This window comes from Limanda limanda, chromosome 4, assembly GCF_963576545.1.
Source record: "Limanda limanda chromosome 4, fLimLim1.1, whole genome shotgun sequence".
NCBI lineage: Eukaryota > Metazoa > Chordata > Actinopteri > Pleuronectiformes > Pleuronectidae > Limanda > Limanda limanda.
Genome location: NC_083639.1, coordinates 9,863,565 through 9,888,510, shown reverse-complemented (window position 1 = coordinate 9,888,510; position 24,946 = coordinate 9,863,565). Strand labels below are relative to the sequence as shown.

Below are 24,946 nucleotides of genomic sequence, written 5' to 3'. Positions count from 1 at the left end.
TTTCTCCAGAAGTCACTATGACAGACAATTAGACACGTTCAGAGTTGTACCTGTTCTGATGCTCAGGGTGGCGGGGCTTCCCTCTCTCGAGCCACTCAGTGCAGACACTAGCACGCTGTAGGCCGCGTCCGCTTGTAGTCCATCAATGGTGAAGGAAGAGACGTTGGACGCCACATTACGAGACGCTTCAACCCCTAAACCAAGAGAAATAGGGCAGAGAGATTACAAATTAAGATTCTTCAATCTTTTGATCATATTGCCCTGTTATCTTGTATTTAAACTCATGTCTATAAAATGCCATCATTGCTCACCACTATCCGTGCGCCAGGTGATCTTATAGCCCGTTGCCCTGGTGGAAATTGACCAGGCAATGCGGATCCTCTGAGATGTGACATCGATGATGCGTAGCCCCGACACTGATCCGCCGTGGGGATTAGTGCGAGTAGAGAGAGAGACCACCTCTCCAACGCGCTGATCGACAACGGTTGAGACGCCGATGACCAGCCCCTCATCTGGCTGCAGGCCGTCTATCGTGAAGGCCGTAGCCTCCGGCCCCAGAACAGTGGACTGCTCGACACCAGCTGTGTGAAACAAGGGGATATCACGCACATGGAAAAATGACTACATGCCAAGAGATAGAGAGAGGAGATCTGACTTCAAAGTCAGCTGCTTTTTATTAAAAGGATCATGAGGTTAAACTTCAAACAATTGTAAATGTAGAACATTTATAAGACAAATAAACCATTCAAAAGGAGGATGAAACATGATTAAAACTCATAAAATGATTAATACTCATCAAACTTACTGTTTCCTTGTCTCCATGTCACCCTGTACCCAGTTGCCTCGGTGACACCTGTCCATGCAATTCGAAGTCTCCGACTGTTTGCGTGTGTCACTCTGAGGTTCGTCACTCTGCCCGCACTTTGCTCTGAAACAAAAGGGATACGAAGCCTCATGTGACAAAAATTGTATGTTTAAAGTTTTTGATGAAAATTTTTGGCTCATCAGCACCACATTAATATCGGTATCAGGACTTAAAATAGGTTGTGTAAGAAACTGAGACTATTCTGGAGAAAGAATCACACAGACTTGGCCTCTTCTGGGGTTTTGTAGTTTCTCAACAAACACTGATATTAGCAATAAAGATTGCTCCGGCGAGCACATGTTCTCCTCACTGATTTTTTTCTTTCTTTTTTTTTCAAAATATCATGACTTTTTCTCTTTAAATTACATTGTATTCTTGTAATATCTCAATGTTCTTTTCAATTACAACTTCATTCTTGTAACTTTCAGACATTGCTCTCAAAATCACAGAATCCGTCGTAGTCACTGTTGTCAACAGCAGAAACAGAGAAGAGATTTTTCACCTGTACATCCATCCAAACAATAGGCTTTCAGGGTTAGCTCCAGGTATTGAGTAAAGTGTTTATAACATTGTTGCCTGGACTAAGAGATCCACAGGTAACACTAAAGAATATACAATAATATATCTGTTTTCAGGCGCTGCAATTGACAGATGAATGGAAAATACACAGGAACAGGAAACACATTAGCAGATAATCAGGACATCACCTGGTTTGATGTAGACAGTAACTGGGTCTCCTTCATTTTCTCCCACCAGAGCTGTGACACTGACGCCATAGGACACGCCCACTGTCAGGTCCCTGAGGTCAAGGGTCGTTTGGTTTCCGCTAATCGTCTGGATGTTTTCCGTTCCCGCTGACATGACATGAAGCACAGGCAGATGTCACATCCACAGTAGTGTTTTGATTCATAATTGAGCAATAAAAACTAATCAGAATGACTAATGAAATAAAAACTCAAATCAGCAACAGTACCTTCTGTGTTGAGGATGATGATGCGGTACTGTGTGGCCCCGGCTACACCCGTCCACCCGAGTCTGGCGGTGCTGCCCAGAGACTCCACAACTCTCAGGTTGGACACTCTCCCCACAGGCTGCTCCTCTGCAACACCAGAGGATGAACAACTCACACACAAGGATAAAGAAATGTTTAAACAAAGACATCTATATGAAAACACATCTGCAAGGAATCCAACCAAATCATTTAAAACGTGAATTCCAATTTAAGAGCAGCCCCTGGGTAAAGGTCTGACCTCTGGACGTGGTGGAGACGGGTGTGGCCTCCTCTCGCCCTTCAAACAGCGTGTACAGGGTGATTACGTATTCTGTGTTGGGTCGGAGGCCTGCCAACTCATAGCTGGTGGTGCTTCTGGGAAACGACAGGCTCTGGACACTTCCTCCTGCAGACAGAGAGAAGATCCAACATCAACGGGTTTATTTCACTGAGATCAGGATTACACAAAACCTCTGTACAGAATTACCATGAGATTTAGTGGAAGGATGTGGCATGGCTCAGGGAGGAGCACATTTTTAAGGGCAGTTTTTATCAACTTTCTTTAACCTTGTGAGATTTGAAGTTGTTTTTTTGACATTCTCAATGATTTCTCAAAGAACAGTTTTTGGATCATGACTTGATAGCTCAGAGTTTTTGCAATTTAAGGCAGATTCAAATAAAAATCCAGATCTCGTGAATTTAAATCTGCTTTCATAAGGGGACTGTTGGGTCTTAGAAGAGTTATGTGCTCCACTGAGAGCCACTCTAGTATTTACCTCAGGTATGTGGGAGTATGACGGCTGCATGTGTAGAGAGTATAATAAATCCTTCTCCTTGCAACCAATTGGTGCTGGCGTGTTCCCCATGCATATATATATTACATGGTGTTGAAATAATGATTTCATAGCAAATAATCACTGCTGCAAAAAGGCAACGTAATCACATTCAAGTTAATCTAATACATTTTAGATTGTGTGTGTGTGTGTGTGTGTGTGACATCAGACCTTCTCCCTCCCTCCACTCCAGACGATATCCTTGAGACGACTGAACGATCCTCCACGTGAGGCGGACAGTGGAGGGGCCGGTGGTGGCTGCTCTGAGGATCTGCTGCTCCTCACGTTCTGGGGGAAAACACGTGTTGTGAAATATGTAGTAATTGTGTAAAATGTCATGTCAGAGGTTAAGCCCTCTTCTCATCAATCCATCAATACGTCTCTCCTAGAACAATCCTGCAATAACTTTACGTACATTGACAGTGTTATAGGTCACACAGAGAATCCGTTTTCTAATGGGATTTCACTGTAAGTTACCAAATCCAAACACACGTGAAAGTTCTGATGAAATTTAACATGAGGCTTAATCTAAACTGTCTGATACAATGGTTATCCTAGAATATTTACAGTCAGACAGAGGATTAGTTAAACAAAGTGAGCACAGTGCAATTGTGAAATCAGAATCCGAATGGGGGAAGAACCACAGCAAAGGGCCACAACCTGCACAAATCCATGGCCAAAACTCTGCTGTTCTTTTTCTGCACGGTTCAGATTTCTGTTGTAAAATTATACAATAACTACTGGTGCCAATAATCTATTGCTGACAGAATATTAAACACCATATCACAGCCCCGCCCTCAGACGGCCACTGGTGTGTACGACAGACAAACACCTTCTCACGCTGCCCTGCTCTAATGATGTGACATTCTTCACTCTCCACTATCATCTATAATACACAACCTCCTATTAAGGTTGCAAAAATATCCCATCACCCATTTTGCTTGTCTATGCAGCTACTGCAAAGTTTTTTTTCTTTTCCTGGTTATCACTTCTTCTACACTGCTCCTATTCCTCCAGAAGTCTCAGGAAGGAAACATTGCACCTGAATGTCTCTAGTAATAAATGTAGGAACAAATTTTAATTCATATTTCATTATTTGGTTATTGAACGCTAATAAAGCCATTGCAGCTGCTGGAAAAGGACAAACCAAAAGTCCACCGATAAAACATCTGGACATGAACTATAAATGTCACGCAGTCTTTACTAAATTGGTTTGGACATTATGTTTGACATCCTGAATGTGAGACAGCTTATTGGAATTGAATCGTAAATAAACATGATTCAATGTGGTCCGGACTCGAAGCAAAAAATCTCCTAAAGAGAAGGATGTAAAGTTGTAAATCACAAAACCACAGACACAACAAACATCTACTGGTTTACACAGGAACAAACACGAGAGCAACAAGCTCAAAGTTTAGGTCACTGTGGTGAACAACATGTAGAAGAGAGGAGACATCGCATGTCTCCCTCTGAAGTCTGGACTCCTCCAGTCCTGTTCAGTGCAGTGACTCAGTCCTCATTCAAGTCACATTGATCCCACTGAAGTGACTCCATATGGGTATTACTCATTACACACAGATGGCTTGTGTGAGTGTGTCTGGTGTGTGTGTGTATGTGATGAGTGTGTATGTGCACTAGAAATGTTCCTTAAGCAGAACTGAACAGCAACATGTGTTGGTTCGTCAGAGCAGAGACAAAGCCATCAGCTCCGTCCATCTGCATTGTGTTCCTGTCTGCTTCCACGAAGGGAAACAAATTATGTATGTAATTTGGCTTATTGTTTTTGTGCGTGTGTCTGCTGTGACTTTTGAGAGGCAAGACTATACGATACGAGTAGAGGGAGATGTTTGTTGGACGACCACCTACCGATCTTGAACCTGGCAGTGGCGGCAGGGCCCTCTTTGTTGCCCTCATACAGCGTGATGATGGTGACGATGTACTCGGTGTCCGGCTGCAGTCTGGACAAAGTGTGGAACTCCCTTTCGCCAGTGACCTCCACAGTCTCAACATTTCGACCTTCGAACAGAAATGAAACAACAACAGAAAAATTGGAGAAAAAACGGGTCAAGGCTGAAGAGACAGATGTCGATGTGTTTGATGCCGTTTGCTTTGTCCTGACCTGTAAACGGTCCCCAGACCAGACGGTAGGACCGAGCCCCGATGACGCCTCTCCACCTCAAAAGCACGCTGCCCTCTGACTCCGTCTCCACTGATAACTGCTTCACCGCCTCGAGGCGCACTGAAGAAATATGAGCACACAGACACTAAGAATATCAGCCAATTACTATAAAACCCATTCCAACCAACAAATACTGTCGATAAAATAAATTTGTTATAACATTTCTACCACTTTGTAGCTTTACTCGTCACAGCCACAGGACAGACTCACGTGTTCGGGCGTTGAGGGTGGACGGGGACGCCGAGTTTCGGGGGAACAGGGGATAGAGATTGATGACATACTCCGTGTCGGCCTGAAGCGACTCCAAGTTGACGGACGTGGAGTCGGCGGACAGAGACTGCGACAGTAGCTGAGCCGCTGGCTGACCTGCTCTTTCAAACACACAACCAGCAGGACAGAGAGACAAATTAGTGCACAAACAGCAATATTAAAGCTGCAAAAGCTGCAAACATCTGGATGTGTCTTTCTCTGTCCTCAAAGTGCGTGTGTTATAATATTGAATGCATATTGAATTGCACATCCCCATTTCTCTCCTGCTTTGCATTTTACTTATATTTTAACTTTTTATATCTTGTATATATCTGTTTTGCATTTTACTCTTTATTTAACTTTTATGTCTTGTATATATATTTGTTTTATATACAGTTATTTCTTTCTTATGTGAAGTACTCATTGTGTTTTTATGCTTTATGTTAAATGTATGCACCTTTTTACCAAAGAAAATTCCAGGCAGGTGTAAACCTACTTGGCAATAAATCCTTTCTGATTCTGATTCTGATTCTGATTCTGAATGAGCTGGATGCATCCTGAGCTCTCCGAGAGACGCTGTGTCTGTTTTGCATGCCCTGTATGTGCTTGGGTAGCTGTCAGTATCCATCTGTCAGTGCCTAAGGTGCACACTTGCTCCAGCCGGCACACAGAGAGAGACAGGTAGAAACACCACACCTCTGGTTACAGGATACACACTGAGCTCTTTTGAACACTCTTACACATTCGCCTGCCTACACAGAGGAGCTCCACGTGAGACTGGCACTCCTGCCACATGTTCGGCAGGAGAAACTAGTATAAATGCATCCACCCTCGGGGGGGAAACTTTCCTGCCCTTGAATCACAGCGTGAGCACCTTGAGACGTCTCACACTGTTGTGATCTGCGCCACACCCTGTGTCTGGAAAGGTAAGGACAGAATTAAAATGATGAAAGGTGACATAAGTAAAGGTGTTGTGTGTGTGTATAATTTTCGGGACTGGCGGTGATAAAATGTTATTTGATATCTCGGGTAATGAGCGGGTTATAAAAATCCTTAGCTGACAGCTCACGCCTGGGGGGGGGTTAGGGTGTGAGAGGAGAGAGCGTTCCTTAGCTTTGCCTGCTGTACATTCTCGATGTGTCTCCAACTTGCCACCAACAACTGTTTTCATTCTCTGCTGTAGCTTCTTCCCCTCCTTTATTTATACTGCAACCCTACATTCTGCCAAGATTTGGCTTTGTGGCAAGATAATAATTTGCATATAGTGGATACGGTGCTGACGTCCTGTAAACTGAAACCCACGTCAGACATTAAGAGATGGGGAGAGCACAGGTAATAGAAACAGGGGTTTATATGTATGTGTATGTGTGTGTATGTGTATGTATGTATGTATGTATGTGTGTGTGTGTGTGTTTGTGTGTGTGTGTGTGTGTGTGTGTGTGTGTGTGTGTGTGTGTGTGTGTGTGTGTGTTTGTGTGTCCGACCTCGTAGTCCATAGGTGAGTTTGTAGCCCTGGACGGGTGACGCCGGTTGATCCCAGCCCACCGTGAGAGAAAAGAAGCCCGCCTGGATTAGATGTAGACTGGAGATGCCCGGCAAAGACCCTGTGGGATCAAATTATAATTGTGTCTTGTGAGAGAGAGAGAGGTGCATTTGCATTTCAGCAAATATCTCTCGACTGACATATGGAGCATTTACTTTTTACTTCCACCAAGGAAGTTTGGTTTGTTTTCACCTCCTCCATTTGTTTGTTAGTTGGTTTGTAAGCAAGATTAAACAAAAACAACTACAAAACTTGGCGGCAGGATGCATCATGGATCAGGGAAGAACCTATTGAACTTTGGTGCAGATTAAAATGTGGCGATGGATCCAGGATAGGGTGTTTTGCATCATTTTCATCATTTTCCCAGAGAACAATTCATTGATCTTCATGAAAAATAAATAAAATCAGGGATAATCAGGGGACTGATATCTATGGGTGTGTGGAATTTGGTGAAGCTTCATTGTATTAAAGGGGGATGTTGGACCTCAGCAAGGGTGAGTGCCATTCTAGTTACTCACTGGTTCGTTGCTTGGCAGAAACAGACTCTTCCACACTGTTGGGGTACTGGGCGATGATGGTCACCAGGTAGTCTGTCCCCGACCTCAGCTCTCGCGCAGTGAACGTCCTCTGATTGCTGGCCACAGTCTCCTGCAGGTCATAAGTGGCTCATCTTTTTAAACGTTCTCTCCTAAAACATGTTTTTACGAAGTAAATGACAAAGATGGATGAGGCGTTGAGCCCGTGACATTCCTCTATCTTCATCATGTTGGCTGGAGTACACTCAGGGGAATTTCTTTACTCTGCCAAACCTTAATCTCTACAGCATCTACATGAAGAAGATCCACCCATTGGACATGTTTATACTCAGCCTGAAGGCATGTGCTTCTCTCTCAGAGCACGGCTGACTTTGGCTCCTCAAACTGCAATTAACTACTTGACTAAGTCACGTGACCGCGTTACTGCTCAGTTTCAAATGTCAACCCTACATCCTTCAACAACGGGGTCTCACCTGATGCAAGTCTGCTGTGATAGGCTGACCCAGGCCGGAGAGGGGCACGTACTGGACGACATAGCCACTCACAGGCCCCTGGGCAAGAGTCCAACGAAACCTGAGAGAATCGGTCGTCTGCCCTGTAAACTGAATGTTGGACGGACCAGAGAACGCCTCTGAGAGGAGGAAGATGAGGAGTGGAGAGGAGAGGAGACAACAAGGAGGAGTGGAGAGGGGAAGCAAGGTGAGATATGGATAAAATTAGATGCAGGTTTACACATATTTGCGACTGTGTGAATTTTAGTGCGCAGTTGTGAAAATGTGGTATTTAAGTTACCATCGCTGGCGTAGACGCCTCCTGCTTTGGAACACACTCTGGGGCTCACAAGAGGAAGAAGAGTGTCCAGCAGTTTGAAGTCCCCAACGAAGGAGGTGAAATCACTGCTGGGCTCAGAGGAGATCTGAGCCAGCTCCTTCCTGTCTGCGCTCTTTATGCCTAACAAACACAGAGAGTTGGCAAAGTGAACAAAAGCTCAGAGGTTCATAAGCAGGTGTTACAGAATTTCCAGCCACTGTGAGAAAAAGAGGAGGCAGAGGAGACATCTACCAACTGCAAAAACATGCACTCCTTGACTGCGCAGCTTCTGTCCGGGCTCCTGCACGCTGTCCTGGGACTTTCCATCCGTGATCAGGATCGTGATCTGAAAGTGACCCACAGGGAGAATAAAAATAAAACAAGAGCTCCTATAATAAACATACATGCTAGATGATAAAGAAACGTGATAGAACAGTTGCTGCTCAAACCTTTGGAACATCCCGACTGGTCGAAGGGTTGAAGAAGTTATCAGAGACAAACTTAAGACCAGCACCGGTGCGTGTGTTTCCACCTTTATAGTTCAGGTTTTGAACAGCGTTGACCAGATCGGTGCCATTCAGGTAGGTAGTGAAGGTGAATTCAACCCTGGAGAGAGAGAAATGGGTTTTAATACTGAAATCCAACTGATTTATCCGTTGGCTGATAAGTATCGGCTGTATGAGCCTTCAACAGCCCCGTCGATATCAGTGTTCAAGCTTCAATATGAAAACAATTATATAATGTGTGTTTATTTATAGTTTATTCATTATATAGTTTATGACTATACTTCAAAATAGCCTCAATTACATTTCTTTATCTTGAGGGTTTGATTCCGACATTTTAGGAATAACTGCAATTTGGAAATATCGGCCAAATTATTCCCAAAACTGGTATCGTCCCACAAAAAACCCCACATAGGTCGAGCTCTAATTAATACCACAAGACCCTCAGCTAATGTCTGAGTAATGTAGTTAATGTTCACACGTCAATCACCTGGAGGTGTCACTGTACTGTATGGCCCCGAATCGTATCCCTGACTGGCTGACGGAGCCGGCAAACGGTTTGACGATTCCGGCCATGAAGCCCTTCACCTTCAGGAAGTTAGCTCGGCCAATACTGGAGGACCCGTCCACCAGGAAGACAATGTCTGCTGCTTGCACATTATTACACCGGCCTGCAAATTGATGTGATGGAGAGAAGAAGTGAACAAAACAAACCACATAAGCAGACACAAAAACACACGGGGAGATCTCCTGCAGTGGGGGATTTAAGTAGTAGTCAGGAAGACAGTTCTTTATTTGTATTTCTTTTACCCTGTGCTTCTGCCTGTTTCATGAAGGACAGCAACACCGTCACAGTGAGAACACGGCTCCACATCTTTATTACCTGGGCACAAAAGGGGCAGATAAACCTGTTAATTAATACGTGAACATCAATATCCAACATTAATAAGTAAATGAAATACTGTGAAAAAACAGTTGTAGTATATATATTAGTGGTGGGGAAAAAAATCGATTCTGTTCAGTATCGTGATATTATGTTCTCCACTGCAGGAGATATAGTAACGGCCCAGAGGAGCACTTTAACATCTGAGCATGTTGACCAACTCATTTTTCTGAACAAAAATGCCAATATTCCCAAATGAATTTAACATTTTGGGTCATGACCTTGCAGCCAAGTGGACTGGACTCTAGTAGTACGCATTTGTTTATTTTTCTCAATTTGATTGAAGCTCTAAGTTACTCTTATGTATATGATTATTCTCAGGTATATGTTACTCTATTATGTCTGCTTGATGTTACTGTATTGTATTTAAATAATTGTAAGTTATGTGCTGGGAGCTCAGCGTTCATGTGAGAGGTCTCCTATTCAGAAAATAATTACAAAGGTCCTGTGTCCTGAATGTTCAAGGACAAAGTTTTTGCACTACCCTTTCTTAGTTTTTGCACTTCAGTTAATGTGTAGAAGACAATGTTGTTGTCACAGAATGAAATGTGTCATTTGAAGTCGAGCAGTCTTGATTTCCTCATTTTTTGTAATGCCTTTGAATAATATGGGGGACATGAATCGCAATATATCACAGAATCGAATCGCAATACTTGCAGTATCGCAATATATCGCAGAATCACAATACTATTGAATCGTGGCCCAAATATCGCAATACTATTGAATCGTCACATTTTTGCCAATTCCAAGCCCCTAATAGATATTGAATATACGGCCTTGTGTTATTACGACTTCTTGCTCCTTCTTCCCTTGTGTCTGCAGTTCCATATATTTGTTAGATTAAACACTGCCGTCTCTATCATTATTAATCATCCTCACTGAATTTACTGTCTCTACTGGTTATCTGATCTTGTCACTTTCCTGTTCAGCTGCATCCTATTAGTCATTTGCTTCTCGGCCCTGTTATTTGCCAGGTCGTCTACGTTGCCTTAAGGTTCTGCAGCTATTGTTCCTGTCTCTACCTGTCCGGACCAACCTGACATCTTTGATATCCTGCCCGTCCGTCTTATCTCTTTGAACATGTTTGCCGTTCCAAAAGTCTGTCTGACGACCAGGTGAAGTATCTTTTATTATTCCATGCTTAGCAACGCTGCCTCAGGTCCCAGTTCAGTTTGCATGTTACAGTTTCACAGCCAGTGAGTGTTGGCACTGGAGTGGCTCAGTAAATAAACTATTTGATAATGCCAGAAATCGCTGTCCGCCTGAATGTTGAACACGTATCTTCAGAATCGTACATATTCAATGTTTCCCGTTAGTTATATAGACTGTGGCAACATATTTGCTAACTTCCAATTTTCAGTTACATTGATCATGACCTGAAACTCTGAGACTCAATTGATAAAATACATCTTGATTGTGTCTGTAAATGCTTTTACAGAGAAAAAACAGGGTCCACACTGCCAAATCCAGAGGTTGTTTCCATGGTCTCAAATATTTTGATACTGATGTTTGGGAATAAAGAGCAGGATTTCTGATCTAATCTCTGTGAGACTTGTCCTCATTCCAAGATTAATTTAACTGTATTCATCAATAATCTGATTATAATCTGTATAATAATATACATATATACATTATACATCAAATTCTGTTGTGACATACTAACTGTAGAAAAGAAACATTACACCACAACAACAAATCTTTCTGTGACACCTGTTTGCAATTTGTGTGTTCACTCTTTTCTACACTGAAAATCACTGTAATCTTAATTTATTAATGTTTTACTCTGTCTGTCTCGTTTGTAAGAGTTTTAAACATTTAACCCCACATGGCCCATCACAATTAAGACTTTAGTTGAATAACAAACAGGATAAATATGAGACTTTATAGAAGTGGAAAATGAATTAGGTTTCTACCTCGCTGTGTTACTAAATGTAGATTTGCTCTCAATCACTGTTGTTCTGGGGTTAAACACAAAATCACGGAAATCCTTTCAATTAGCTGCAGACAGGTGAACACATGAAGCCACTGTCATCCATGACCGCTGTACAAGTTGAAACTGATATTACTAGACACTGAGACAGCAGACTCATATATCACATGTTGGAGAAAAACTACTTATAATGCAGGTCTGAACTTGCTTTAAACCTGATGTTTAAGCAAATACAGTCATTATCCATCAAGTAACATTTACACTATATGAACGGCTCCTCCACCTATTTGCATATACAATTCCAGTAGTTTTACCAGTAATCTGTCATCAGTGTCTAACTCAGGAAAATACCTTTCTTGTCATTACAGACAAAACTGTCACAGAGCATAAAATATGTAATAATTAATTTGTTCAGTGTCACGCAAACTGATTAGAATACTTCCTGGCATTGTTAACATTTACGCACCAATGTTTTTAATAATGTACGACATCAAAGGTTTTGTTATATTTGTTTATATATTATATATTATAATATATAAATGTATACCGGCCAGTATATTGGTATTTCATTTGTTTACTCCCCAATACTTGTATCAGCAACTGCTCGGCCTTGTACTGTATCCTCCTCTCTGATTTGTTTGGCCTCATTAGAGCAGCAGTGGTAGATAGATTTGTTTTAGAAGAGGATCAAACCACAACAAGCTCAAAAGAACCCTTCCCATCAGTAATCAACTCCCACTCAAAGATTTTGAACATTTGTTTTCTCTCTGTCTGTCTTTGGTTACTGCGTGTGTCTGGACTGCAGATGCCAGAGCAGTGTGGACGATATGTACAATTCTAAAAAATGCAAAAGATCTGTTCTATTAGACAAACTATAAAGACAGCAGGATTATTTCAGCCAGTGTCACCTTTTACACACGAGTCTCAGCAACCTGAGCTCAAGGGTTATGACTATAACTACCGCTCAAATAATTTCAGCGACAGTTGAGGGAAATCCACCATGAAAACTGACTCTATGTTTCACGACAACCTCTGTTCACGTCCATCTTTTCACAGTGGTGATGAAAAACACAACAGCTACTGGAAATAGCAAACACATGTTAGCTGAGAAACCTCTGATCTCTTCTGTGGCGCTGGGGTAAACAATGTCAGAGGCAAAACCTTGAGAAACCAGTGAAGCTGATGGGAACAAATGTATAAGTGAGAGCAGCAGGGCGGCAGCAGACTAAAGTGATTTTCTGAGCCAGTATAGAAAAGTACATAAACATCATCTGGAGATCATGTGGTGGTTTTCATCACTTGGCATTTTGTTGAATGGTCGACTCAAACCAGAACGACTGCCAGAGTGTCTCCATCAGGAATGTCCCACATGAAAAAAAGCTGGGATTGATACCGTCTGACAGGTTTGATAAAAGAAACACATAAAACGACATTAAAAGGTCTCCAGCTGTGTTGTACATACAGCTATTACATCCATTACAGCCATGACAAACACAACTTGAACTCCTCATCTGGGTTTTGATTCTGTCTGTGAATCGTGTTGCGTGTCACATTCTTGGACTCTATATAAAGATGGACAACACATATCCACCTCCTCCCACTGTCCAAAAATGAAGCCAAAATATTTCTGATACGAAGACTGCCATCTAGTGCCAAACACGTAATTTGAAGCCAGAGTCTGTGCAGCAGAGATCTGGGGATGGAGCTGCGGTAGCAAGGTACCGCTGATAGAAATGCTCGACCAATCTCAGTTTCATCCCATTAATTAAAACCAAAATAACCAGTATGATAAGCAGTAAGAGAAACATCAGTGTGATGAGAACTGCCTAAATGACAGGAACAATATTGGATATTCGATTTTTTGGTTTGGCTCATATCCCGTCCACAAACATGGAGTAGGCAGGCTTTATGACCCTTGCTTCAGCCAGCCACTGGGTGGTGATCAGAACGCTAAGACTTCACCTTTCAAACAAACAATTCATTCACACTTTAACTATATAACACCTTCAAACTAATCAAATGCAAATTAAAGTTATTTAAGGGTGATGATTGACAAAACATAGGATGTTACATGTATTAACAGTCAGGTCGTCCATCATTCTCTCATCATCTTTCAGATGAAGGCAAAATATTAAAATATAATCTTCAAAATCTCTCTGTTCCTGCTCTTTCCCACAACACACACACAAACACCTTATTTAAAGTCTCTAACCAAATCTGTGAGCACACACAACCCTGCTAGTAAACAGTGGGCTGAAATAAATCACTGGGTAATTCATATGCCAGAGGGAGTAACCCACTTCCTCTGAACTATATTATTACAGCACGTCATATCAGGCCTCTTATAATGTGTCTGGCTGTATTAAAAACATTCCTGGGGTGGTCTCGACACCTGGAATTTTAAAAGGATGAAATAACTTGCTCATGGGTATGGCCACACCCACTATAATAAACCGGAACACGTGGGTTTAAAGGTCAGTGATAAGCAAAGTGTAGTTAAGTGCTGCTCAAAGCCATCGTCAACTCCAGGAGTTAAACTGTCAACAGCAACATTGACAGAGGAGGAAAACTACTTTTCAGCGAGAGGAGGAAAGAGATTAGGACTCATCTCACAGTTTCTGGTGCGAGCTATGCAGAGGGAGGGTTGTGCTTTCTGAAAACTCAGCTCAGGCAAGATCACTGAGTTGTGCTTAGGGATGCCATTCTCCCTGGGGGGCCGGCGGGCCACAGGACACTGCAGTGTGACAGAGTGCAGAATTGTGTAAGAGCCAGGCGACCCTCAGCATAACATCAGTCCCGGGAGAGAGAGACACAGTGGACAGAAACGGTGGAGAGGTCAAACGAGGACAGCGGGGGTCACAGTAATTGCTGCAAACTTTGTCACACACACAATAGAATTTGATGTGCTTGGTTCCCACAAGTTATGTTTTTTTATCTTCATTCAAGGGAGCAGCATGTTCAACTGTTGTAATGCTTTCTCCTCTACTATTTTTTAGTGCAACAAGTGGTCACCTATAATAGAAAACAATTTCAAGTAAATTTACCAAATTGCAAAGGAAATAAAATCAGTCCAAGGAGGAGAGTGAAGCTGGAGCGGAGGAAATCTGTCCAATCAACAAAGTATCTAAGTGCAAGTGCACAGTTCGAGCACATTCTGAGCACAAGCAGGGGTTATTTAAGTGTGAGCGCATCATAAATCATAACTCCTGCTCTCAAACTGAAAGACCATGATCTTGAATAAAGGGAAAATTCCATAACAAGCTGCTGGGAGCAGAGACTGAAGAGACCTGACCATGAGTTCATCTGGGAGTTAAGCACAGACAGATCTTATCACCTTTGACCTCTAACCTCAGCTCTAATACAGCACCATACAGACGTCTGCCAGTAATGGATTATCAGTGCAGGTCTACGTCCAAACCAAACAAAAATACAGAAAACAGCAGCTTTTAAATATCTAGCATGAACTCCTTTGTTGGTGCAAGTTTCAAAAGAAGCATTGATCTTATCCTCCCTTTTTACAGATACCGGATGGACTACATCAGGTAAACAACTCCATTCACCAATGTTCTTCTCCTCCAAAGACATGACTGAACATAAACAAAAAGTTAACCTCTATTTGAGTTTAGTCCAATACAAACACGGTTCAAGAGCCATTTAAGCACTGGCACAACAAGTGTCTTTTTCAAAATTATTTATGGTTCCTCCAACAAAAAGGCCCAGTGCTAATAGAACTCTACTGAAAGATCTGAAAATAATGTTCCAGTGTGGACACGAGAGAGAATGTTCCCTGACGAGCACAGCAACCAGCAGCAGTCCTGCATGGATGACACACTTGGGATCAGTCCAGATCCTTCACTACCAGAGTGGCACGCCACAAATTCCACCAGGCATGGCTGCAACAATGAAGCGAATGAAAAGAAGAGAGTGAGAGGAAGAGGATGACACAAATAGGGAGGAAGGCTCAGACCTGTTAAAAGGTTTGACACATTATGACGTCAAACACATTCAAAACCACATATGTCAATGGGGGATTTTTTTCAGCTGGTGCCGGAGCCAAACCACAGCAAACACATGAATGCCCTCAGAATAGAAGCAGACAATTGAGAGCAATTGGCACACAAAGGCAGAGGAGGAAGCGGAGGAGTGTGATCTCCCTTCATCCATGCATCCTCATGGTTTGAGTAAAATTTGTTCATCTGAGGTCAACGTGGCTGTACACTGCCTCTTTGTCCTCAACTGTAATGAAGATGAATGCAGCCCGGAGTTATTACACAAGAAGAATAAATATCTCCGCAGGGCAATAGAACAACAGCAATAATCTATCGCAGTATAATTTTCAATGATTGCAATATCAAAAAGTCCAATGCATGTCGAGATAATGATTATCCATAACCTCCGATTTGTTAAAGGTTTTTAAGAGGTTATAATTCTCTGTCCACAAAGGAGAGTTTCAGACACCCAAAAATTGTAATAATGTGACATCCATCGCATCGACTGAACATTTTCTATCCTCTCTGGCCACATCACCCAGCTGGAATGCTTTGTGATTACTTCTTTCATTCAAAAAGCTTCACAGTATTCAGTCTCTCCTTGATTTGCCCTCAACAGGAACCCCTCACAATCTGATCAGTGTAGAAAAGGTGAACTTGAGGTGATGACATGTTGTGCTCGGTCTTGTCCAAAGACAAGGTTGTTGCTTCAGGGGGAGCAGTAGGCTAAGGAGGGGTGGTTTGGATACAACTCAGAGATTTATAGCTTATACCAGCATGTACACGTAGATTATATCACTGCCCGGTTTCCCACATCCATGCATGTGTAACACATTAAGTCATAAGTCAAGATTCTGTAACCTTTAATGCAGAAATGCAGCTTTCACACTGTGCACGACTCCAATTCAGGCCAGCACCAGCGACAACCCCACTTAACTCCCTACCCACCTACCCCCCAACACACAGAGAGAGCCCCTCATGCCTCCTCCTCACCTGCGGGTGTTTGCTCCGTGCACCGAGCCACAGCCTGCCGCTCCACACCTCTCCACCTGTGGCATGTCCAGCCCCGAGCTCTCCGTGCACTGTCCGGCGGCCACACGCTGGATAATAATCACGGTGTGCGAGGGTCCAGTGTCACAGCCTGAAAAGAGAAACCTCCGCTGCGGCTCAGAGAGTCAAGTGGTGTGTTTGCATCCCTGCAGGAAAGTGTGGAGCCTCCGGACGCTGCCTGGCAGAGCTGAGCGCAGTGATACACGCAGCAGCAGCGGAACAGTCCAGACTTGTTCAGATGCCTGGAGGGGACTCCGAAGCTCTGCCTTTCTTTTTTTCCTTTTTTTTTTACTACCTCACTCTATCTGCCCCTTGTCCCTCCCTGCTGCTCCTGCTGTTGCAGTTTCCTCCCTGGTCCTGCTGCTGCACCCTCCATGCTCCTGCAGCTCACTCCATGCTCCTGCTTCCTCAATGCTCCTGCTCCTGCTCCTGCTTCCTCCATTCTCCTGCTTCCTCCCTGCTCCAGCTCCTACAGCTGCTCCCTCACTACTCCTGCAGTTCCCTCCATGCTCCTGCTTCCTCCCTGCTCCTGCTTCCTCCATGCTCCTGCTTCCTCCCTGCTCCTGCTACTGCTCATGCACCCCATGCTCCTGCAGCTCCCTCCATGCTCCTGCTTCCTCCCTGCTCCTGCTCCTGGTACTGCTGCTGCACCCTCATGCTCCTGCAGCTCCCTCCATGCTCCTGCTTACTCCCTGCTCCTGGTCCTGCTGCTGCACCCTCATGCTCCTGCAACTCCCTCCATGCTCCTGCTTCCTCCCTGCTCCTGCTCCTGGTCCTGCTGCTGCACCCTCCTGCTCCTGCTGCTGCACCCTCCATGCTCCTGCTCCTGCTTCCTCTCTGCTCCTGTTCCTCCTGTTCATGCTGCAGCTCCTGCTCACATTGAGCATCACATGGAGCCAGGAGCAGCTCAGAGGGTCACTCCGTTACTTTTCCAGGTGAAACAGGAAACACAGGGTCACGTGGTTCCATGTGGAACCTGTCACCTGTGTGACTTTGAAGCAGGAAGTTGGAGATTGACTCTTGTCAAGGCATCTGTCATCTTGATTTGGGCTATATCTATATATGGTATTACTCTTATACCTTAAGGATGTATATAACAAATGACAGTAGGGAATTAGAAATCTCTTTTTTGTAATTCTAGTTCTACATCCATACATTTTAAGTTAATTTAACTTAAAACTTTTAAAGGAGACAGTGACTGGATCATTCCTGATATGATTGTCATCAGTAAAAGCGCATGAGGGCTCGTCCACAGACTGAGCTGCTATTTGGTTTCACAGAAGGAACCAGAGATGTTGGTGTTTTTTGGAACAGCAGGAATTAAGTTAAAGAAACATTCAGTATTTTTTTGTGCACAAAAAGCAAGGCTGGCCCCAACCTTTATGAGGCCCACTGCAGAATTTGATGTGGGGGCATGTGACTCATAGACACCACCATCATTATTGACTCTTATCAGTTCATAATCATCCACACATGTACTGTCAATCTAACACACAAGTTATCCCTTTTCTCAGATGCATTTCAGTTACAGTAGCTCATTAACATAATAGTGCATTTTGTTTTATTGATGTATGCTAGTAAAATATAAAAATAGCTTCCATGGGTTTGGGGTTTAATAACTCTAAGACTATTTATTGTGTCCTCATGTGAGCAGCTTTGGATAGGCAGACTCTCTCTTCTTACTTACTTAGATATAATGTCACTTTAGTTACATTTAACTAAACTGGTTTGCCCACTAATGTTAGCTAACCCTAGCATCCCAAGTCACATTAGCTCAACTGGCTAAGTTACACTGAAAGAGCACTCACTTCCACTATAAAACATATTAGCTATCAAGTGTTTTACCAAGTCTTTATTTGCTTTTCTGTAAAGAATGGAAACACTAACACTAACATTTCTCAAAAGTGTGACATATCTGTCGAAGATTAACAGAGTGAACTATAGTAGGGCAGCAGCATCTCTTATTTAATTTCTATGATGAAACACAGATTTATCAATCTAATCAAAGTTTTCTGGTGATAAATAAGATGTTCTTTATAGTGTAAATATTGTTCTTTATAGAAAAATACACTCCTAGCTAGGTCAGCAGATGCCTTTCCATTATATTATAACAGCTGACAACTCTTCAGTCTCACTAAGGGTCAACTGCAATTTACACCAACACAAATCAGACTCCTCACTGTTCTTTATAGAGCAGCTTCCCGCTGTGACCTCTTATTACTGTGCTAAGCTACCGTAGCAGTACCCACAACCCTGTATGACTCCTTTTCTGTATGATCCCTATAGTCCAATATAACTCAAACTGCTATTAATCAAACTGTATCTGAAGAGAAAACGTTTTAATAAAATTTACTTTATATGTTGTGTGCTGTTAAAGTGAAGTCATGGGAATAGCATGTAGATTCTTACCTGTCAGTGGTATTTTCTGATGTTCTCTATGTGAGCGCACTGTTACCATTGCTTTGTCAGTGGTGCAGCTGCACTGATGATGTACGGCACATCTGCGGAGTGTGATACATTTTGTCTATCATGCGTTTTACTTGATCCCCACAATTTTAGGATTAAAAATGCCTTCACAACGTCATTGTTGTTCAGATTAATGCAGCATTTCAGTGCATTCATTGGTACTTAGCCACCTAATTCAATTTGAGAGTCTTTAGCGACAGAAGCTGGTGTAAACAGCCAGTCAGGCAGACATGGGTGTAAAGGAATATGTGCGAGGCAGATGTGGATCCTTTCAACCAGCCAACAGAACTGAAGCCATAACCATGCTGCACTAATAAAAACACATTCCAGCACTAGAATGTATTTTCTCCTGACACGGCTTTTTTTAGCCTGTGTTGGTTAGGGACAATAGAGACAACATGGCTTGAGGTTTAAACTGATTCACTTTGCACTTGATTTCCTACCTTGAAATACGCTCGTGTCATGGGACATCCCTCTGTTATAATCATGACCAGGCTACAACAGTAAACAACCTAAAGGTTAGGAAGGCAAGCTGGAGGCTTGACTACCCAGACGTGCTGGAATCCTCAGGCCGGTGATTTACCACTGATTTACCTTTGAGCGAGTTACCCTGTCTATTGTTCTGATGGAACTTTGAGTGGCCTGTAACTGTGGTATGTGTGTGGAGAGATCATCTCCCAGATATTGTTTTACTACCATTAGGATTATAGCGTGTGGATGTGAAACGAGGTTTTGCTAAAAACCAGCTTGTATGCTGAGCAAACCCACTCTTGCAGTTCGTCATCTCTATTACAAAACATTATTTCATGGCCAGGGGGAAGATTCCAGTGAGAAAAACTCAACTTCTCCACCAAATTCTTCGGCCGACTGTGAACAATTTCTGTCCTTGACTGCCAGCACGATCACTTCTCATGTTTGAGCTCAGTTTGGGAAAGCAGACAGTATCACAGTCCGACCCACTCCTACTCCACCCTACTCCTGAGTGAAGTAGTAGTGAAATTAAGCCTGTTGAGATATAAAAACTAAAGATGGCGCTCACGTAACTCCACCAAGACTCAACTGCCCTCTCATGTCACCACATTTAAATTCACGCTCCAGTTTTCAGTTTAGATCTGCACCCAATTGAACAAACTCAGTCAAATTTTTTTCATCACGATGCATGAATTATTTTTGTTGAAACATAACCTACCTTGCGGCGGTAAAGACTGTAAAACGAAATCCTGGATCCGACCCCTGATCTGGATTCCACACCGACATTGATGGGGTTCTTTCTTAGGTCAACCCCCATCCCTCCACAAGAGGTCATGGAAATTAGTTGAGAAGTGTGTTCATAATCCTGCGAACTAACTAACTAACCATCAAACTAACTAACTAACTAACTAACGCAAAACTAGTAGGGTTCTCTGAGACTGCATATCTCCACCACAGCTAATATAATATCTCACTTTGTCAAAGCAGTGTTTCCTTTAATAATTTAGCCTGTGGCAGCCCATCAATAATTCGAATTCATCCGTTCTCAGCTTCATGCTTAACCTTAAAGTTTGTTACACTTCTCATAGCACATAAGTGATAAGTGAAACTTGGTGTTCTGCTCTGCTGCTGCATTGTGTAGCTGGGTGCAGCGCTATTTGCTGCATGGTGGCACTCACACTATCGTCCACAAAGACTTTTACCATCCAGAGAGAGTCAGCCCTCATAGTTTCAGCTGCAGTTGTGCCTGTACTCAAAAGCAGCACGAAATGTAGTTCTTTCTCTAATGCAGGGGTCTTCAACGTTTTTCAGGCCAAGGACCCCCAAACTGGTGGAGAGATGGAGCAGGGACTCCATACTATATAAAATGTATTCAATTGTGTTTTATATTGAATTGGGCCTAGTGCCATGTATAAACATAGCTACCCTGTTATTGTGCATTCAATACTAAACTATTCAAATATTACACAGTTTCATATATTCATGTTTTTAATTTAAACGTGCAAGGTACAGGGTGGCCATGCCACAGCCTTTTCTAAACATACATCTTGCATACAAACACTGAGCTATTACAATAATTCACAGATTCATGTATTTATTTTATACATACATGTAGAAGAGACAGTGAATCCTCAAGCCATCTGTGGATGGCATACATACTCCCACATTAGTGAGATGTCAGACCTTGATGGGTAGCACACAATTTATCTTATCTTGGACTGATGGCAGTTGTCAGGCAGAAGGTCATATCAGCCTCACAATATGTTGGATGCATGTTAATGTGTATTTTAAGACATTTAAATTTGTGGGGAAAAAATTGGTTGGAAAATAAATAAAAAATCATCTCAACCAAAAATTGCATGAACTTTCACTCTTCTTTTCTGTGAGAGATCGAAAAGAACTATCTGGGAAACTCTGCAGAGAATGTGATTCTTGCATTTGCCCATCTTATTGGATCCACACCAACATTTAAAGGTTCTTTCCTGACCCAGACCTCAAGAACTTCCTCCAAGTTGTGTGGTAATCCCTCCAGTAGTTTTAACATAATCCTGCTAACAGACAGACAGACGGACAAACAAAATGAAAACATAACCTCTTTGGTACGGAGCTAATAAGTGAGACTACAGTTAGTTTTAAATTACACTTACTAATGGTTCTGTATTATCTCTTTCACACAGACCACAGATACACATTTATCATTTTGTTTCGGATTAAAAAATCAAATAATCCCCTTTTTCAGGAGCCATGTTGTTTTCCAGCTGCAGAGACATGGGGGCGGTCCGGATGATGACATGTGATGTCTGTCCTCTGTGCTTTCTCTTGGGATTGACACTGATCTCCCCATTCTTTCTTCTCCACCTCTGGTTTCTCCTCATGTTTAGTTGATTTAACTGATTTTGAAGGCGGGTGACAGCATGGGGATTGGAGAGATTATGTGAGAGTGGAGTGCTTTTCCTTGAATGCAGTCTTTTTTCCCCTTTTTAGCTTAGTAAACATACTATTGTGTGGTTGGATCTGCTATTTTCTCGTTGGATACAACGACTGAATGCAGATGGTGACAAGAGCAGAACCAGCTTATGCATTTATGTTGTCTGAGATGGAGCCAGACGTCTGAGAAAGTGTTTGTTTGAGTTGTTCTTCTCTGTGGGAGAGAAGCTTAAGCTCATCACATGGCTGCAACCATCCAACTCCAATGTTTTGATCCTCAATGATCTGCAGCTTTCTCTTCAAACACCACCTGTCCAGGTGAAAAATGTCCACAGGGTCCTCTTGCCCTCATAACTCTATTACAGAGGCTGGTAATTATCTATACCACTTATAATTTGAAGGTCTGGGGTGCTAGAGTCAGTCCCAGCGGACAGTGTGCAAGAGGTGGGGCACAACTTGACTAGGTCATCAGTCAGTCACAGGGCAAACGGATACAAGCAACAATTCAAACTCAAATCGTCACCTATTAAGATGTCTTTGGAATGTAGGAGGAAGCCGGAGTACAGGGAAAACACGATGAGAACATGCAAACTGAGCATAGGTTGAAGTCTGATTTGAACCATGAACCTGATATGAGAAATATTAAAAACACTATTGGGTCCACATTATAGGCAAAAGCGGTGTTAGACAAATCTAGCACATGTTTTAAAACGGAAGGTTTTTCCTTTGTTTGCTATCTATTTGCTGCTGCATGATTGTGTGCTAGATAAAACAATTTCTGGGTGGTTCTGTTGATGATTCAGATGATGATTCTCGTACGGGAAACGTTCAGCAAGAATTTATAGTGTCGCTAGCCTGCAATAAAAGTGGCAGGGGTGTTTTCAAATTCAATCCTATGATCAGAAGCTGACTCCACGTGCCAGAGAGATTTGTGTCTCATCACGTCTTATTCCTTTTCTGGGTTTTCCAGAAACTACAACATGATTTGGGATTTGATCACAACCACATGGCTACTTTTTCTGAGGTTTTCAAATTTGAAAGTCATCTAGAATATTGTGGTGTAAGTGATGTACCACATGTGCAGATTGTGTGAATCTGTATTTTTCAGATGTGCTCATTTAATGCCGACAATCCCTGGGGATTTGACAATTACATCATGTTGGATCCTGCAGCTCCAGGGTTTGATGATGATATCATATCTGATCGTTTAATCATTTTATAATGTTTTATTTTAACTGGTTTTTACTCTTTTCTCATCTGTCAAATATTTATAGGTTTTTATGTTTGCTCTGGTGCTGTGATCTGCAAATTGTGAACCATCTTTCTCTTGTGTCTGAATCCAACCATCATAAGAACGCATCTCAAATCATCAAAAAAAAAAAAACTAAGTATAACCCGAATACACACAATGCTTGAGAATTTGCAAAGGTTTCATAACCAAGGTCACAAAAAGAATGTAAGTAAGATCCTAAACAAGGTATTGACCAGACAGTTTAAAATTAAATTAAATCTCTGTATTATAGTTAAAGATTTACTTCGCAGGTACTTTTTCTAGTTCAAAGGATTTGTCAAGTGAACAGTAACACCTCCTCATAGGATGCATCACCCTGTTTGACCTCACAGATGAAAGGGTAAACCCATGTTTTCACTCTGCAGGGCTGGTGCAGAGAGTGTAAATCAGTGGTTGTCAGCAACGTAGTGAAGAGAGTGTGCGATCAGATGTCTGGGCTTCATTTCAGCTACAAAACGCTCTTAAAAATGGAAACTAAAATAGCTCGGATAGATGAGGGTTGGTCATTTCACTGCACTGTCAGACTCACTGGTGAAGACAACCTTACCTAAGTGGAAGCTGGAGTTGAAACAAACTAATCTTATTGGGTTAGAGGACTCATCTTGCAACAAGTGATCTGATATCAGACCTTTTAAAACTAACAAAGCCAATTCTGTTATTATAGTTTTGATGTGAGACACTTTTGCTTTTTCTGATGATGTTGCTACAGTGCTGTGACATCACAAAAATGGTGATCACATCTACGTCTTACTGATATGATGGATAAGGTAAATGGTGATGGACTGCTGCATGGCACAGGGCAACAGGACATTAGTATTACAGAATATATGTCTGCAGGTCCTAAATGCTGTGCATACCACACACACGTAAGAACAAGACGACTATAAAATGAAAGGGCGTGACTGTGAATGCCAGAAACGCAGGAGTTGTTACAAAGGACACTTATTAATAACATGACTGGTTATCAGCCAATAACAACAGAGGAGGATACCATGCAGCAAATAAAATTGATATTTCTGACACCTGGCTCCTGTATTTAACTTGGCTGTGGCGAGTCTGTTGAATAGTGGTGAAATGCCATGATTGAGATGCACAAAGACTGATTTCTGAACAAAAGTTTATATTTACTCATGTTGTCAGCCATTATACACAGCTGTATATAGTTTGCGTAGAATGTATTTTTTCAGTGAAAGGCCTGTTTATCCGTTTGTATAATCTTTATATGTTGAATACACCAGAGACAAATAACTATTTGTTCGATTTATGTCCCTGTACGAGACAAAATATATTAGAAATGCCGCAGCTGGACCAAGTTAAGACGGCAGATTCTGTGAGACATGGAGCATTTTTGTCCCAAGATCATCCTGTTGTCTTTGTACCAATGTACAAGTGATCCAGCAAAACAAAGTCCAAAAAAGAAATGCGTCATGCATTCACAGACATGTGGTTCGACTGAGTATATTATGTAAGATACCACGTCCTCTGTGGGAAGTTATTCAAAGCAGAAATTTTACAACCACTGCTAGCGGGTGCAGAAGCGTTTTTTTCTCACCAGGCTAAATGTTTTAGTTTGAATTGGGAAATGCAATAATTGATGCACTGAAGCTGCCTGAGCCAGTCTTCCATTAAAAAACTAAGTAAAACAATATTTTTAAAATATTGTCCAACAAGATGAGAAGAACTTTTGACTCACTTCCTGTGGGTGGAGGGATTGAGCAGAAAGAAAAGAAACATCTGTTCATGAATGAAAACACACAAGATGCCACAACATACACACACAACAAAGCAACAAGAACAATGCATTGTTTTACATTATAGATCTGGTGGAAAAAACACAAAATCACTAACATGATCGGAGAAACCGAATAGA

The 24,946-nt window shown here is 42.2% G+C and overlaps 1 protein-coding gene across 1 annotated transcript in view; it reads right to left on the bottom strand.

The window, feature by feature from the left end:
* Positions 1-9,383, bottom strand: part of col7a1 (collagen, type VII, alpha 1) — a 70,941-nt gene extending 61,558 nt beyond the window's left edge. Inside the window, exons 1-18 of the mRNA XM_061069233.1 lie at positions 9,320-9,383; positions 9,000-9,180; positions 8,456-8,612; positions 8,259-8,352; positions 7,989-8,147; positions 7,670-7,827; positions 7,179-7,308; positions 6,602-6,721; positions 5,079-5,234; positions 4,809-4,928; positions 4,556-4,705; positions 2,861-2,977; positions 2,116-2,262; positions 1,839-1,964; positions 1,573-1,719; positions 806-928; positions 312-581; positions 51-194 (exon numbers count right to left, since the gene is read on the bottom strand). Coding sequence (XP_060925216.1) covers positions 51-194; positions 312-581; positions 806-928; positions 1,573-1,719; positions 1,839-1,964; positions 2,116-2,262; positions 2,861-2,977; positions 4,556-4,705; positions 4,809-4,928; positions 5,079-5,234; positions 6,602-6,721; positions 7,179-7,308; positions 7,670-7,827; positions 7,989-8,147; positions 8,259-8,352; positions 8,456-8,612; positions 9,000-9,180; positions 9,320-9,383 — 2,563 coding nt within the window. The remainder of the gene's footprint in view (positions 1-50; positions 195-311; positions 582-805; positions 929-1,572; positions 1,720-1,838; positions 1,965-2,115; positions 2,263-2,860; positions 2,978-4,555; positions 4,706-4,808; positions 4,929-5,078; positions 5,235-6,601; positions 6,722-7,178; positions 7,309-7,669; positions 7,828-7,988; positions 8,148-8,258; positions 8,353-8,455; positions 8,613-8,999; positions 9,181-9,319) is intronic.
* Positions 9,384-24,946: the final 15,563 nt, after the last annotated feature.